The sequence below is a fragment of the Salvia hispanica genome, chromosome 6 (assembly GCF_029641045.1).
Source record: "Salvia hispanica isolate PSC_SH4W2 chromosome 6, Shi_PSC_v1, whole genome shotgun sequence".
Taxonomy (NCBI): Eukaryota; Viridiplantae; Streptophyta; class Magnoliopsida; order Lamiales; family Lamiaceae; genus Salvia; species Salvia hispanica.
In genome coordinates this window covers 39,911,792-39,927,122 of record NC_142697.1, presented here as the reverse complement: position 1 = coordinate 39,927,122, position 15,331 = coordinate 39,911,792, and the positions used below count along the sequence as shown (strand labels likewise).

General features: G+C 37.7%; 4 protein-coding genes across 11 annotated transcripts; 2 read left to right on the top strand and 2 right to left on the bottom strand.

The window, feature by feature from the left end:
• Positions 1-21: 21 nt before the first annotated feature.
• Positions 22-5,720, bottom strand: LOC125207392 (Pentatricopeptide repeat (PPR) superfamily protein). Of its 4 annotated transcripts, XM_048106712.2 has the most exons (7): positions 3,139-5,720; positions 2,887-3,051; positions 2,672-2,763; positions 1,861-1,954; positions 1,195-1,279; positions 1,019-1,118; positions 22-740 (listed from the first exon to the last, which is right to left on the bottom strand). In XM_048106712.2, the coding sequence occupies exons 1-3, from the start codon at positions 5,474-5,476 to the stop codon at positions 2,732-2,734; spliced, it is 2,535 nt and encodes an 844-aa protein (XP_047962669.1). In that variant the 5' UTR covers positions 5,477-5,720; the 3' UTR covers positions 22-740; positions 1,019-1,118; positions 1,195-1,279; positions 1,861-1,954; positions 2,672-2,731. The 4 variants fall into 4 exon arrangements, with proteins under 4 accessions (XP_047962669.1, XP_047962664.1, XP_047962665.1 ...); XM_048106707.2 differs by having other exon boundaries at positions 2,887-5,720; XM_048106708.2 differs by having other exon boundaries at positions 1,039-1,118; positions 2,887-5,720.
• A 415-nt stretch (positions 5,721-6,135) lies between these two features.
• LOC125207864 (uncharacterized) lies at positions 6,136-7,961 on the top strand. 2 transcript variants are annotated; one of them, XM_048107366.2, is made up of 6 exons: positions 6,136-6,265; positions 6,360-6,488; positions 6,780-6,853; positions 6,988-7,067; positions 7,358-7,509; positions 7,738-7,961. In XM_048107366.2, the coding sequence occupies exons 1-6, from the start codon at positions 6,262-6,264 to the stop codon at positions 7,854-7,856; spliced, it is 558 nt and encodes a 185-aa protein (XP_047963323.1). In that variant the 5' UTR covers positions 6,136-6,261; the 3' UTR covers positions 7,857-7,961. The 2 variants fall into 2 exon arrangements, with proteins under 2 accessions (XP_047963323.1, XP_047963322.1); XM_048107365.2 differs by lacking the exon at positions 6,136-6,265 and having other exon boundaries at positions 6,272-6,488.
• A 641-nt stretch (positions 7,962-8,602) lies between these two features.
• Positions 8,603-12,555, top strand: LOC125208069 (RING/FYVE/PHD zinc finger superfamily protein). 4 transcript variants are annotated; one of them, XM_048107620.2, is made up of 5 exons: positions 8,603-8,745; positions 9,482-9,705; positions 9,772-10,547; positions 11,795-11,869; positions 12,253-12,555. In XM_048107620.2, exons 2-5 carry the CDS (start codon positions 9,669-9,671, stop codon positions 12,367-12,369), a joined length of 1,005 nt encoding a protein of 334 aa, XP_047963577.1. In that variant the 5' UTR covers positions 8,603-8,745; positions 9,482-9,668; the 3' UTR covers positions 12,370-12,555. The 4 variants fall into 4 exon arrangements, with proteins under 4 accessions (XP_047963577.1, XP_047963575.1, XP_047963576.1 ...); XM_048107618.2 differs by having other exon boundaries at positions 9,482-10,547; XM_048107619.2 differs by having other exon boundaries at positions 8,636-8,745; positions 9,547-10,547.
• A 315-nt stretch (positions 12,556-12,870) lies between these two features.
• Positions 12,871-15,242, bottom strand: LOC125203897 (topoisomerase I damage affected-like protein). The gene is made up of 2 exons (XM_048102407.2): positions 14,268-15,242; positions 12,871-13,216 (listed from the first exon to the last, which is right to left on the bottom strand). Exon 1 carries the CDS (start codon positions 15,119-15,121, stop codon positions 14,276-14,278), a length of 846 nt encoding a protein of 281 aa, XP_047958364.1. The 5' UTR covers positions 15,122-15,242; the 3' UTR covers positions 12,871-13,216; positions 14,268-14,275.
• Between the last annotated feature and the right edge of the window lie 89 nt (positions 15,243-15,331).

Here is a 15,331-nt window from a genome sequence, read left to right as displayed (position 1 = left end):
GTTTCAAATTAGAGTGTCATGTATAGCTTAAAATGTTTACATTTACTACAAGTGCATGAAATTTACATTCTTCTCAGTGATCAAGACTGGCTTATAACTGTCTGAATTCATGTATGAGTGATTAATATGAACATCTATGAAGGGGGAATCAGTTTGCTGATTCCTTAGATTGAATTTTCAGAAGAATCAATACAACCTGGATGGTTGATCTGAGGGTATGTGACAAACAGTTTTTAAGTGAGACCAGAGGTATGAGATGGCATAGCTCAGTTTCTGCATCCGAGCAGCTATCGTTGTTGAACCAAATCTTCCTCTCCCATCCTGCAGTCCTGCTCAAAAACTGGGAATTCATCCGTGACCGGCTCCAGCAGTACTACTCCAAAGGCATATATGCCTCATCTTCGGAGTAACTGGACCCACTTTACTGATATATACGTCCTACGGGAAGGCCTTACTGCCAAAACATGGAAATGCCAAAAATATACTTCACTAGTAAATAAATGAAAGAACGAAGAATGGTTTTTCCATGTTAGGACAAAACTCAGTAAGGAAAGTTTCCTGTCTCTCGGATGAGATCCAGGGTCCTCTGTAAGCCGTATTTGAGCACTGCCTGGTTACCAGCTCTATACCCATTTCCGTATATCACAGATGCATCTGCTGCAATCTTCTCGAATGGAGATCTTGCTCCCTGGCTTGATGAGGAAGATAGATGATGTTGATTCTTCTTCAAGTTCGATAGCCTTACACAAAACAAAGACATTATTAAACACAAAAACCAATTGAAGTTTGAGATACTGATGAAACAAAAAAACAATTAAAGAATGCCAGAAAACTCAGATAGCATGTTGTATTGCACTAAGACGGTATACACTTTCTTGAAAAACTATGAGATAAAAGTTGATCCAGTGAGTAACCTGAATGCATTTGAAGTTCAAATTTAAAAATCAAATTCAAAACTAAAATAGAACTTTGATGTGCTCAAAATCCAAAATAAATCAAAATCCTAGGAGGGGCATACAAAATAAGGATAGCTGTTACTTCATAATGGCGAGCGAGGGTTGTTAACTTATTAGGCTCTCAGAAAGCATGCGGTTCCTCCTGTCCTTGGGCGTCTCAAACTGGATCCATATCCAGAACTAAGTGTTTGTAACTAAACCAAAATCATATAGAGATCACAAATTTCAAAGCACTCACCAATAACAGTAGCTCCTCTGTGATCTTCTTCTGAAAGATATAAAGCAATTTCATGGTTTATGTCTTCCATCTCTGACCCTGAGTCCTGCACCATTTTTTATTTATAAATTAGGTTTTCTCCCAAGGAATTAATGTGTAAGAGAATACAATTATACGTTTTTCTCTTTTTCTTTCTTTTTTCCTTTTTTGTTTTTGTTGATGTAATTCATGCAACCACCACCAAGGACAGTGTAGTATTCTGAAAAGATATCAGTGATTTGTGATTGTGATAGCAAAAACATCAACTGGCAGACGTTTTTATTGGATTGGACATACATATTCCGTGAAATAAATTTTCAAATCTCCCAGATCACAAATTGGAGAACATCCTTAAGGTGAATAGCGTTACAGTGCTAGAGACTTTGAGATTATATTCTCGGATACGGCACCCTAATTCAGTCAAGTCAATGCAACCTAACTCATTCTGTTGTTGCATAATTGAACTGTAGAGCTTAGAGCATGACTAGTGCCCAAAAACATGGAGACAGAACATTCTTGTACACGATAAACTTGAGAATCAACAATCAAGACATACTGGAAAAAGCAAAAGAAGGAAATTTCATAAACGTGTGATGAAATTATAACCTTCATAAAAAAGTGATAAAGGGAGCATGTAATAGTGTTTACCCATGAAGTAGATGGATTATTATCCATGGGTTCAGCTCCATATCTCCAATCACATTCAACCTTTGAAAATTTTGCAAAACCACAAAGCCTTAACCTGCCATAAAAAATTTGGATAAAATTCTAGAAGAATACAAAGCAATGAACTATGCCACCAGGAAGCAGAGAAGAAAGAGGGCATATACAAACAAAGAAGAAAGAAACGCAACTATCAATGTTACAATTCTGACTCGAGCCCCTACTTATATTTTTGCTTTGCATTTAAGAGTAATGAACTTCCTTGACACCATCACCCTAGCCCATTACCACAACTTCAGGGGACTGCTGTTTGTTCTCCATGTTACTTCATCTTTATATATAATCACTTAATCCAGGATAGCTTGTGTAAAATAAAACTTTGCAAAACTTCTCTTCACTACATTAAATCTTTATTACTGAAGACAAAATCCTGCAACCTAGCAAAAGTATACTTCTGAACTTGGTAATAATTTACTTAAATACAACAACACAACATATGTATACCCAATGATAATGGGGATTGATACTGTAGCTATAGCTGGTGTTACGGGCTCTACTCATATGGGTTGTATAGGTGGTTAATTAATAGTAACAATTTATTGGACAAAATTAAAAACGCTGAGCCTGCATTCTCTTCTAGAAGTAAAATAATTTGATATTGTTATGGAGCATATCTTATAGAGATACATTGGCAGGAGCGAAATATATGTATATAGATACTGATATACATGCATATATATAAGCCAAGAGCTGCCACATTTTGGCTGTTTCCCCACCAAAAGAGTTCCATACTTACCTTCTCTTTCAAGAGGGCCTGGCATATGAACGACATTATCTTGTAGTATCAATCATAAGCTCAGCTCAGTGCTTCAGCAGCAACAGCAACATCTTCATAAAAAAATTGGAGTAATTTCAAAGCATAATATTACACAGTAAGCATGCAGGAGCAAATGGGTATCTTAAATACGAAAAAGCCAGTACATAGTATTGAAATTGGAAAATCTATATTACCTTCAAATGATCTGCAATGCCTAATAGAATCCGTGGCAAGGCCCTCCTTTTGCATTTCATCTAAAAGTTTCACATATTCTTTCTCATTACCTTGCCGTAAAAGACTACTGAGAAATGCACAATATGTTTGAACTGAAGGAGCAACCCCTTCCTTTATCATTCTCCCTAGAAGTTTAAAGGCGTCACTGGTGCTACCGCTCTTGCAACATCCATTAATTAATATATTATAGGTGACGAGGTTCGGAACTAAACCTTTGATGTAAAGTTTATGGAAAAGCCTCAATGCACGGTCAAGGTTTCCTGATTTACATAAGCCATCTATAAGAGCATTATATATTACTACATTAGGAGAAATACCCTTTTTCACCATCTCATCCCGTAAAAGAAAAGCTTCATCAATAGCACCCGAAATGGAAGCGGTGTGGATAAGGGTTGAGTATGTAAACTCATCTGGAGTGAAGCCTCTTTGCAACAGATCACCAATAGCTTTTTTCGCATCGTCAATCTTTCCACTTTTGCATAAGCAAGATATAACTACATTATATAGAGTGTTGTTGGGAATTATACATATTTGAGCACTCTTATCAAGGGAACTCGCCACTTTCTGTGTTTCTGTCTGAAGCGTGTTGAAGTTAAAAGACTGGTAAAAACGTTTAAGGTCTGGGACAACGTCTAAATCTACCATTTTCTGTACCAACATATTTGCTTCATCCGTCCGACCAAGTCTGTTTAACCCACTGATGATTGTGCTGCATATATACACATTCGGAGAGATTCCTTTGCCTCTCATCTCAAAATATGCATCAAAAGCTTTCTTCAGGTTTCCTTCTTTAAACCAACCACTTATTAGTGCTCCATAAGTAATGATATTAGGGCTCAGTGCTTTTGCATGGACCTCAGAGAGCATATGTGATACTTCATTTGATTTATGAGCTTGGAATAATCCTTGAATTAGAGAATTATACATTTCAAGGGAAGCAGGAATTCCCTCTGCATCCATGGCCTCTTTAATTTGAAAAGCTCTTGAAATATCTCCAGCTCTGCAATATCCATCAATCAAGGTTCTATTGGTCACCCCGTCGGGTAAACAACCCATTTGCATCATCTTTTCAAGAATTTGCTCTGCTTCAATCATCTTTCCCATTTTACATAGCCCATTGAGCATTGCATTGCACAGAACAGTACTTCTTGCATAGCCTCTTGCTAAAACATGCTTCCACAATGTGAAAGCTTTTTTATAGTTTCCCCTGCTAAAAAGTCCATGGAGAAGTGTACTAAATCCAACCTCATCAGGAATCAAACCTCTTTTGAGCATCGTTTCCCACAGCGACAATGCATCGTTCATATCACCATGTTCGCATAAACCTTTTAAGAGAGTATTGTAACTTATATTTGTTGGACATACACCATCCCTAGTCATTTTATGGCAAAGCTTAAGTGCTTCATCAATCATTCCTCTTTTACAGTATCCATCCAATAACGTATTGTAGCTATAACCATCTGGTTTCAAATTAGCTTCAACCATACTCACTATAACAAGCTCCGCTTCACGAAGTTTACCAAGTTTGCAGTATCCATTGATCAAAGAATTGAAGATGAACATATTCATTCCCAATCCCAAACTCAACATCTCATTCTTAACTCTCTCAGCATCATCCAGTCTCCCGTTACGACAATATCCATCAATTAATACGCCATAGACCTTTTCATCCAAAACTAATTCGAGTCCAGTGCCCTCCTTCATCTGTCTAAGTACTCTATCTGCTTGATCAAGGTTCCCAGTTTTACAATAACCCTTAATCAACAGCGTATACGTTACCAAATTCTTGGAAATTCCTTGCTGACGTATTAGCTCCAGCACTTTCTCCACCCCCTGCATATCCCTCTTCTCCACATACCCATTGATCAAGCTATTATAACCAACAATATTCATTTTCAATCCCATACTCTCCATGCCTAGCACAAACTCCAGTGCTCTAGCAACTTTGCCATCTTTACAGTAAGCATCCACCATTATAGCACAAGTATACACATCCGGAGCAACCCCAACTCTTACCATCTGATCATAAACACAATAAACAACATGAAAATCCTTGAATCTAACCAAACAACTCAGCAAACCATTACACGATCGCAAGCTCGGCACACGACCACATTTAGGCATATTATCAAACATGTACAAGGCATTCTTCACCAGCCTCCTCTCCACATAAGTTTTCATCATCATATCAAAAACGGTTCCGGAAAACCTAAATTCCCTAAAAACAGCCACCAATTCATCATAAATCAAAGAAACCGGAAGCTGGTCTCTCTCCGCCAGCTCCACGAGGCCGCGTAGATACAGCCTCGTTTCATCAAACATTCGAGCGTTTGACAAGATATGCACGATCTTCACATAGGATTTGAAATGAGGTCTGAAGTGATTCTGCTTGGAGGCTAGGTCGAAGAAGTGAAGCGCCGACACTGGATGAAGCTTGAGACTTTTTAGGACTGCGTTGACGAGGTGGTCGGAGAAGGTGAAAGAGAGGCTTTTGAGGGCGTCGAAGCGGCGGAGGATTAAGAGGCGGCTGATTTGGGAGGCAATCGCCATATCTTCTTCCCCTCCTCGCGGTGGCGCACCGCCAGAAGCTGGGGCAGAAGGTTAAAAAACGGCTACAAACACCACATAAGGCGGAAAAAAGTTCCAAAATCTAAAATTGAACAATCAAGCTATCTATTTTAGCTAAAGGAATATAGTGTGATTGATCGTAAGGAGATAGTCTGCCATGAATTTGCTCCGGAGAAATCAGTAGCATTGCTTCAAAGAGAAACGGCAGCAGTAGACTTGCTGGTGAAAACAGTGTACAAAGAAGGATTACGCTCGCTTAAGCTTAATTAATTTGTGATTATTATTAATCATCTCGATGTTTTGGGCTCCTAAAATTTTTATAGCGATTTCGGCCCATATTAACCAAGGCCCAAAATAAATTAAAATCCTAGCCATTTTAGTTTGGCCCAATAAATCGGCCTTACTCTGTATTTAAAAAAGTTAATTTCTAAATACTCAAATCAATATCAAAGTAAATTATGCAAAGCATAAACATCTATTGAATTCAATCTTTCTTTAAATTATTTATAAATGCTTTGTTGGTCAAGGTCACAATTTTTCAACACAAAAATCTAGTACTCCTACTTAATAAAAAAAACATGATTCCTAAATTCTCGTGGAAAAAACATGTAAATATTCGTAAAACAGTAAAAAAAAACTAATTAGGCATTAAATATATCACTTAAAAAAAGAAATTCAATAATAAGCACCCAAAACATTATGAAAATTGAAAAACCCTCAGAATTTGGTGACAGAAGCCCAGAATCAGGAGAGTAGAAACTAAAGAAATGGGTACGTCCTTGTGCAATTTCTGGGGAATTCTAAAGGGGAAAGATGCGATCTTTTGATGATTCATTAATCGAAACCAAATCTGGTGTTGGTGCAGAAAGAGGAGAACAGAAGGAAGAGAAGGTGATGGAGGGAGTTGCGTCATTAGCCCTTTTGCCGAGTGGCTCTATTTCTGGCCATTTTATTCAGCTCCCAAAATCCATTTGCTATGGTCTCCATGGAATTGGTAACTTCTACTCTTCAATGCAACATCGCTTTCTATTGCATTTCCACAATTTTTAGTTTATGATTGTCTTCTTTTCTAGCTTGCTTTGATTTGCAATTATGCATGTAATTCTGGTTTTAGCAAATTAGGTCTTGGATTTGTGTTCTTGTGATAGGTATGCAGTCAATTTTGAACTTGTGCAGAATTTACCTTTGATAGCAACACATCATTTCAAATTTTGTATTGGTTTATTACCCGATTTTATTGCAAATGGAATATGTATTACTTGGTTATAACTTATCTTGTTTCTAGAACTGGAGTGTGAAAGAGAGTGCAGCCGGGGTGAGGATTACCGCTTGATCAAGCTGACTGTAACAGATTTTGATGTTAGTGCCATTTTATTGTCTCTTGTTTACTTTTGTTGCTTCCCTCCCTCGACTTGTTCATATCTCGTTTGACATGAATCGACTGAAGTAACTCATGGTCTAATTGTTATCTATCGGTGTGACTCTACAACTAGAGTAAGAAAGAAAGAACTCTCGTAGTGGAGTGCAGAGGACATGATGCTGCCAAGATATGTACCCCGGATCATGCTCACGGGTACGCCTTACACAAATCTGAATTCTTCCCAAAGTAATAAATGTTCCAAGTAGTTGTTGCCCTGAGTTCCGATGATTGCCTTTTTCCTGTCAGTAACGCCTTTGTTGGCTCGCCAAAACCAAACTGTGGATATTATTTGTACGAACATGTTAGCATAAGATATGCAGATGTTATGCACGTCCTTGTGCTCTCCTCGTTACATGGATGCATTCTAAGCTTCTGCAAAATATGGTTATTTGCATTATCGGCCTTTTCAGATTGCCTTAAAAGAATTTGTGGCATGGTAATAGGTGGCAGAAGGATGTGGTGGGTATGGTTGAAGAGAAGCACGCGAAACACAAAATTACAGTGCATTTTGAATGCGAAACGTTGAAATCTGATGAAGCGGCTGAGGACCATCTCAGAAAATTCATGCCCAAGTTAATTGGGATGGATGCTGTTGGTAAGTACTACTATATGTTTTATCTTGAGAGCTCATTGGTTTATATCCATTTATTTCATATTGCAAAATTGAGCATTTAAGGTAATCATCAATCGGTTTACATTCATGGACAAAATAGCCCACTGTGTCACTCATGTTTTTGTTCAAATGCATCAATTTTTTTTTTCCTGATCTTGTGCATCTTTGTTTCACTCTTTGAAACAACTAACATGAAAACCTCGAATGCAGTCAACATCGGCCGCATGACCATAGCAGGATTGAATTTTGAAGCAGACGCTGAATACGAGCGTAGCGAGAAAAAAGCAGTGCCTCCTAATGTTGCTGTATGTGCAGAGACAGAATTGTGATACTTCTCGTTCTAAGTTAGCCTACTATTATGTTTTTCCTTAATTTAGAAGTGTGATAGTTCCATAATGTTATGTTGTTTATTCAATCTCATACCGCTCCACATATACCTCTACTCCACAATTTTTTTTAAATTTTAAATTTTTTTAAATTATCATCCACTTTGCAAAAATTAAATAACAAAATTACTTCATTAAAAGTTGTGAAAATAGCAATTCCTAATTAAAATTTTAATTTTCTGAATATTAAAAATAACTTCTATCTAGGTGTGATAGTGCTTATAAAGTTCAGGAATTAAATAAAAAAAAATTATTTCGTCAACCCCGCCAAATCTGACCCTCTCCTAAGCACGCACACCCCTCTTCGTGTCGGACCCCTATCCAAGCCTTGTATCGGATAGCGCACCACTCCAAGTGGTCCGGCACTTCCAAATAAAAAGTGTTGTGTATATCCTAATAAGAATCATAGTATTTGATACTGCTACACATATAGGAATACATTTTTGGTTGATTTTGTGTTTAAAAATGCATAGAAGAATCATTTATGCAGACTAACTAAACAGGAAAAGCTCATAGACTAAACCAAAAAGTTAAAAATATAAATAAAAAATATCTTATGATTAAAGGACAAGTAATTAAAAGAAGCTGATAAATAAAGCAATCGAAGATAAACGAAATTATATTGAATATTAATGAGAAAATTATAAGGGGACTAAACATAAGAATACAAAAGTTGAAGGATGTGGATGCAATAACCAACAACTACTAAAAAGGCATTTCTCTCATCAGTTGTTACTCATATTGTTACTGTAGAAATAGAGAGTGAGAGAGCGATATTTGTTGGCCACCCACCAAATCATATTCACACAATTCGCTTTCCTAATTACCGGAGGTTTGTTTCCTATTCTCTTCCAATCTTTGATTTCAATCGTCGTCGTTTCATTTGCTTTAAACTGTTTTACTTGAACAGATAGAGCATCATGTGCTCTGCTTCACTATGATTTCTACAAGATTTTATCTTGTTTCCGATTTATGCTCTTTGCTTTGCTGCATTTGATTTGGAGGGCTTTCCCACTGTAAATTGTGCTACTCTTCTCGCTTTATCGACTGTTAAATTTGTAGTATCTATCAGTAAAGTTCATCTCACCCAGAAACACTAGTGGGCATCTCCTTTTTCCCATCGATGTTGAGATTTTACATAATTTTCAGTTATTTGTATAAATAATTCTCTCTATGTTAGGAATTGTTACACTAATCATGATGGATTGGGAAATTGAAACGACGCACAAGTACATTATATTGCCCCAACAATTTTGTTTTTAGTCTTTGTTTTTTCGTTTTCTAGTGTGCAATTAAAATCACTATATTTGTTTAGGAAACATTTGATTTGCTTTCAAGAGCTCAATCATGCCTGTTACTTGTGGCAATTATTATTAAATATAATTGGCCGCTTTAAAAGGAAGTTTAGCTGGCATCTACAAATTCTTGGTCTTCATAAATTCTAGGAATTATAATATACATATTGCATATGGATGAATCCAATAAGCGAAGAACTGATTTATTCTCGTTTTTTAAACTGTCTATTATTTACCGAAACTCATTTAGTCCTTTTTTCCATCTTTGTGTAGCTCATTTAGCTGTCTCTATATTAGCTGTATGGTTATGAGATTCCTTTGGAACTTTGTTCTGCCAGAATCATGCTCACCATTTGAAAGATATATCTGATGAAGGAGTTCAACTGATGGATATTTTTGGTTGAAAGATAGCACTGATACACTATCATCAAAAGCACATAGTATACGTTTGTGCAAATATATGGAGAAAGAAATGTCCAATCAACCGGGTATAGTAGGTAAAAACATTCTCTCATCTACTGAGGATGCAGAACCTAAAACTGATGGAGCATGTCTTAATGTAGACAAGGAAGCTGGCTCAGCAACTTGTCGTGTTTGTCAATGCTTGGAACCGGATAGAAGGGGAAATATTGCCCTGGGATTCTTGGGTATTTCTCCACCAGGATGTGATCTTAAAAATGGGAAAGAGGAGGCTAAGTCTAATTTGAAAGTCACCTCAGGGAATATTGAAAATAATTCAGTATTTAAAAGATCTGAGGTAGTTGAGTTTATTAGCCCAACCGGGGAGGTTTTTCTCTGTACAGCTGATGTAGAGCTAGGTCTTGATGACAACCAGGACAGGTTATTCGATCTTGGCTGTGCTTGCAAAAACGATCTTGCATTAGCACATTATGCTTGTGCCCTTAAGTGGTTTATCAGCCATGGATCAACTGTTTGTGAAATATGTGGATCTATTACGAAGAATATTAGACCTGAAGATTACAAAAGGATATTAGGTTCTTTAAAAGAGTATGAATCGTTGAGAGAAAGAACTGTTAATGGAGAACCTAATCCTACAACACCCCAAACAAATTATGGTGTGGATCCTGATGCTGTTGCTGCAATTCGAAGGCAGAGGTTAAGTGAAATTTCATTGTGGTTTAATCCACATAACAACAACTCTATCACTGTTTCTCATGTGGTCAGTGAGCAACCTTCAGCTTCAAATACTGTCTTGGAAGAGGTTCCCCCTGTTGAAAATACTGCTACAAAATGGGCTGTAGAGACTACTGGGATCCTGCTCGCTACAGGTCTACTGACTGTTACTCTTGCTTGGCTTCTCGCCCCGCATGTGGGGAAGGTATTGGACTATACATTTTCCTGGCTGCACACACTTTTTCCCTTTCCTTTTCAATAGTATACTTTTAGTTTGCTCTGGTATGGAATTTTATTCTGCATGTAGTAGCATTATAATTTAGATAGTACTACTTGATAAATCTTGAGTTTAAGCACGTGATAGAACTCAGATAGTCTTTGATAAATGTCAAGTTTAAGCACATGATACGTGTAGTCGTGTACATCTTACAATTACAAGAAGTGGAAAGGAGCTTATGACTCTTTAATCTGATTTTGATGCTAAAGGAAAGCTTCTTTCTTCTTAGTTCTTTTTTTTTTTTGAGAGGGAAAAGCTTTTTTTAAGTAGGAAGGTGAAGAATATGTATTGAGCTTATCTGCTCCTGGACTCATGATAGTTTATTTCTGTTAGAAAATAGAGATTAGAATAGCCCAGTCCCAGTAGTCTTACCTTTTTGTTTTCATTTTCCCTTGCAAATTATTGGAATGTTGGAGGACAATGGTTTGACATAAGTCCTGTGTTTGTTTCTTATTGTTAACAACTGTGAGTTCACTGTAGCCATTATGACTCAAGCCTCAATAACAACTTTGAGTTCTCTGTAGCCAACCAGCCTAGGCTGGTCCTGTTGCACAGGCTAAGAACTCCTTATATTCCACCATGTACTGAGTGAATTGATTACACCTCGAGTCTGTTTACCAGGATAGATAACCAACATATGACTTGCATTCACAAGTTGTTCAATAGAGCTTTCCCCATAAAGACAAGACCTATTCTAATTTATATTCCCTTTTCGGACGAATGCTTGGAGTTCAATATTTATCTGCTAGTTTGATTTATCTTCTTAAGTTTAAGATTCGTTGATCGCATTCCAGATCTCTTCCTCTGCATTTTGTATGTGCTACCCTGACCTTTTGGACTGAAGAATGGGAAATCAGGCCAACAGAGCCGGAGACCTAGTGGCATAGTTAATGGCTAAAAAGTATCGTTACACCAAAGTATATAAAAGGACTACTAGAAAATTCTTGTTGACCAGATATGCTCATGCTTTATCTCATGTATACTATTTTTTTTTCTTAATTGCCGTGACAAGTTTAAGCATGCGGCCGAGCTATTGATCTTGCCATTTTTTTGGATTGAGCATTGGATAATGTTTTTTTATTAATTAGTTACTTTTATAATTTTAATTTTGAATATAATTTTCCAATTATAATCTTGCATGGAATTAATTGAAACTTGTGCCTTCTATACTGCAGAAAACTGCCAAAAATGGCCTGCATATTCTTCTTGGAGGAGTCTGTGCATTGACTGTTGTAGTTTTCTTCCGATTTGTAAGTTCAGTTGCTTTTTTAGTTGATATTTCTATCAGAAATAGATAAGCATTATCATAATTTTAAGCAATCTTAGATACTCCTACAAGATTACCCTTATCTTATTTGTGATAAAAGCTAGGAGTTTTCATAGGATAAATTGAATCGTGATATGTAATTGGAACATTTGTTCACCTAAAACTGGATATTTAAAGGCAAAAGTACCAACAAATTCCTGAACTTCAACATTTTAACAAAACAAGTAACAAGCCATCCATTTAGATTTATTTGTCATTTGAACACCCCAACTTGTAAGTGTAGTGGGGAAACAATCAACCCCACCTTCCTGTGTTTGATTTGATATCTGGGCTGATGAATGTATCCACCTGTCCCTGTGTTTGCAGTTTGTTCTAACAAGAATCAAGTACGGGCCTGCTCGTTACTGGGCAATCTTGTTTGTATTCTGGTTTCTCGTGTTTGGGATATGGGCATCACGAACACATGGCTCTCATGCCACATGAGGCTTTGCTTCACTGGTGAATATATGTTTTAATCGTTTGTCTATTTTCATCTTATGTAGCTACTACAATCTGTTATGATAATTCTTCTATTGTAATTTTTTTGCTTCCCAAAATCATTTGAGGATGCAATAGTAATTTACAGTGAAACCATGTTTTTTATGAAGATTTTGTTAAAAAGTTTGTTGATTTGTGATCCCTTTTTCATAATCCTTTCCTTTGTACAACAAGGCAATCTGAGGAAAGAGAGAAGGTGTTCATTATAAATTTGGTTTACAACTACAACTTAGACCATGAATTTTAATCTCGGTACAAAAAATTGATCTGTGCGAACAACATTGTACTAATAAAATTGTGTTCTAATTTCATGAACTTTACATGTAATTTTAGTTTTTGAACTACTCCATAAACTATGAACTAAATAATATATAATGATTAATTGTATTAGATGTAATCAAACCAAAAATAAATGAAACAATGTGCTAGCCTATAAGTAGAATGAAGTAAGATAACAATGAAATATATATATATATATATATATATATATAAACAACTTATTATCGGATGTTACAGCATAATATAAAGCTTTACACAAGTATACATCTTGATTAAAATATGACTTTAAGTGATAACTATACCCTCAAACCATTACACAGGTTATATACCGCCCATACCTGTTATACCAGTATTTACAGTGCACAGTAGAAACAGCTTGAAAGAGCGCATATCTTTCCCGTACATGATGCTATTGACTCTTTGCCTTCGTCACTTCAGAATGATCGGCCATGTTGGTGTGCTTGTCATTACCATGATGAGGTAAACGGAAGACCATCAATAAACAACTGGTATGCTGCCAAGAAGAAAGAAAATGAATATTAGGGGCTGATTACTTCATACGCGCTTAAGTTACACGGACAACCATGTAACCACCAAAACAGACCTCTAGAGTTGGGCAGCATCAAAAGTTAATTAACATCAACAAACTTCAGTGCAACCAGAACCTTACATGATAATACCGAAATGCATTAAAATCTTTATACGACTTAGTGCTCAGTAACTTATCATAGAGTTATAACTACTAGTGAACACAATCAAGATGTTTCTCTAAATATATTTGGCATGAATGGATTGATCAGACAGAACTGCAGCTTGCTTGCACTCTCTGTATGTTTATCTAAAGATTGCATATTACACCTTCTCTGGCAAAGTTCCAAACTGATAACAGTATCTTGATTGGGTTTGCAAAGGAGAGCATTACAAGGATATGATTTTCTACTAGGTGTACAACCACCCCTAAAAAGTGGTAGCCATTACAACGACACATCACTTGAGCTATAATTAGTAGATCCATCACTACTACTTACTGATAGAATCATTAAACTGAATTTATGACTTTTGTTAGATGCAGATCCAATCCTATCACCAACCTATCGTGCATTCATGTCCTTCGACAACTACTAGAATAAATACCTAGAACCCAATATCTACGAGCTATATCCATATTCAAGGATCCCTAAATTAATCAAATCCTATATCACCTCAATATAAAGGCTCATTTAAGCACCCTCCGGTGCAACAGTCCAATTATTAGTACCTTTGAATGCATTGTCAGCACATGAGAGTCCGTCGTAGTAACTCACAAATGCCTATAAAGGCATAAGTCCATCTGAATTAAAGGCTGAAAGCTTATTTAGTTGCAACAACCTAAATTTTTACCATACCAATAAGAATCAAGAAAAACATCACACGCCACTTAGGGGGCTTTTTACTATACAAGATTGACAATATTCATGATTGGATATACTTCTATAATCCTGCCTTCCAATACTGATCAAACAATAGATCTAGGAAACATATAGAGATAACACAAACTGAACAAGAATAGGCAAATGGATTCTCACTTGAATAGCTAGGCAAGGTAGAAGACATCATCAGTCATGAGAAGAATGTACTGCAAAACCCTCAACGGCGCATTCCTGAAATCCAACGGCGGCAGCCTCAGCTCCCTAGCCCTACTGCATTCCCTCAAATCCCCATTCCCACAGATCCTACTCGCATCCGACTTCCTATACAAATACAATTCCCGGAAATCCCTCTCCCCGCCGCAATTAGTCTTGAAAAGGGCCCACCCCTTCCCAAGCAATGCCCTCGAAAATCCCTCCATGGACTCCACTCGCTCCCCCGTGACCGACGCGAAGAGCGAGAGCGAGGTGCAATGCCAGTTGTTATTGCTCAAAGACTCGATTTTTTCAAGAGGGGCGCAGCCGCTTTTTAAAAAGGCCAGCTTGAAGTAGCCCCTGGAGAGGCCGACGAAGAGGCGGAGGTGGGAGAGGGACGCGGTGGCGAAGGAGGGGAACGGCAGCGGCACGCCGCCGTCCGGCAGCGACCACGAATACGACAGCGGCGAAGAGGCGGAGGCCCACGAGTGAGGCGAATTGGACGAGGAAGATGACGAGGGCGTGGATGATGATTGAGGCGGCGGCGGCGGTGGCGGTGGCGGCCATGAGAAGATGATGTGGGAGAGGGAGGGGTTGGGTTGGAGATCCATTCCGAGGGCTCTGGCGATGGAGGCCAATCGGTATGTGTCTCTGACCAATTCTTGATTGGGGAGGAAGAGCATTAGTGGGGTTTTCTTTCTTGTGGAGGTGGGATCGTCGCTGTCGTCGCTCTCTTGCTCGAGATTGCAGAGGAAGAGGGGGTTGGTGGTGACGTCATCGCCGGAGACTAGGGAGCGGAGGAGCTTGAGAGGTAACATGGCGTTGTAGTGAGAGAGAGAGAGAGAGAGAGAGAGAGAGGAGGGACAGGAAGTGAGGTTGGCTTCAGATTGTCGATTGTAGATGATGCGTTCTTGCACCAAACCTTTTTGTCTTTTTTAAAAAAAAATTCTTTTTGTGGGAAATTTTGGGCTAATATTTCGGTTAATTAAGAATGTGTCTCTCATCATTCACACTCTGTCCGTTCATTT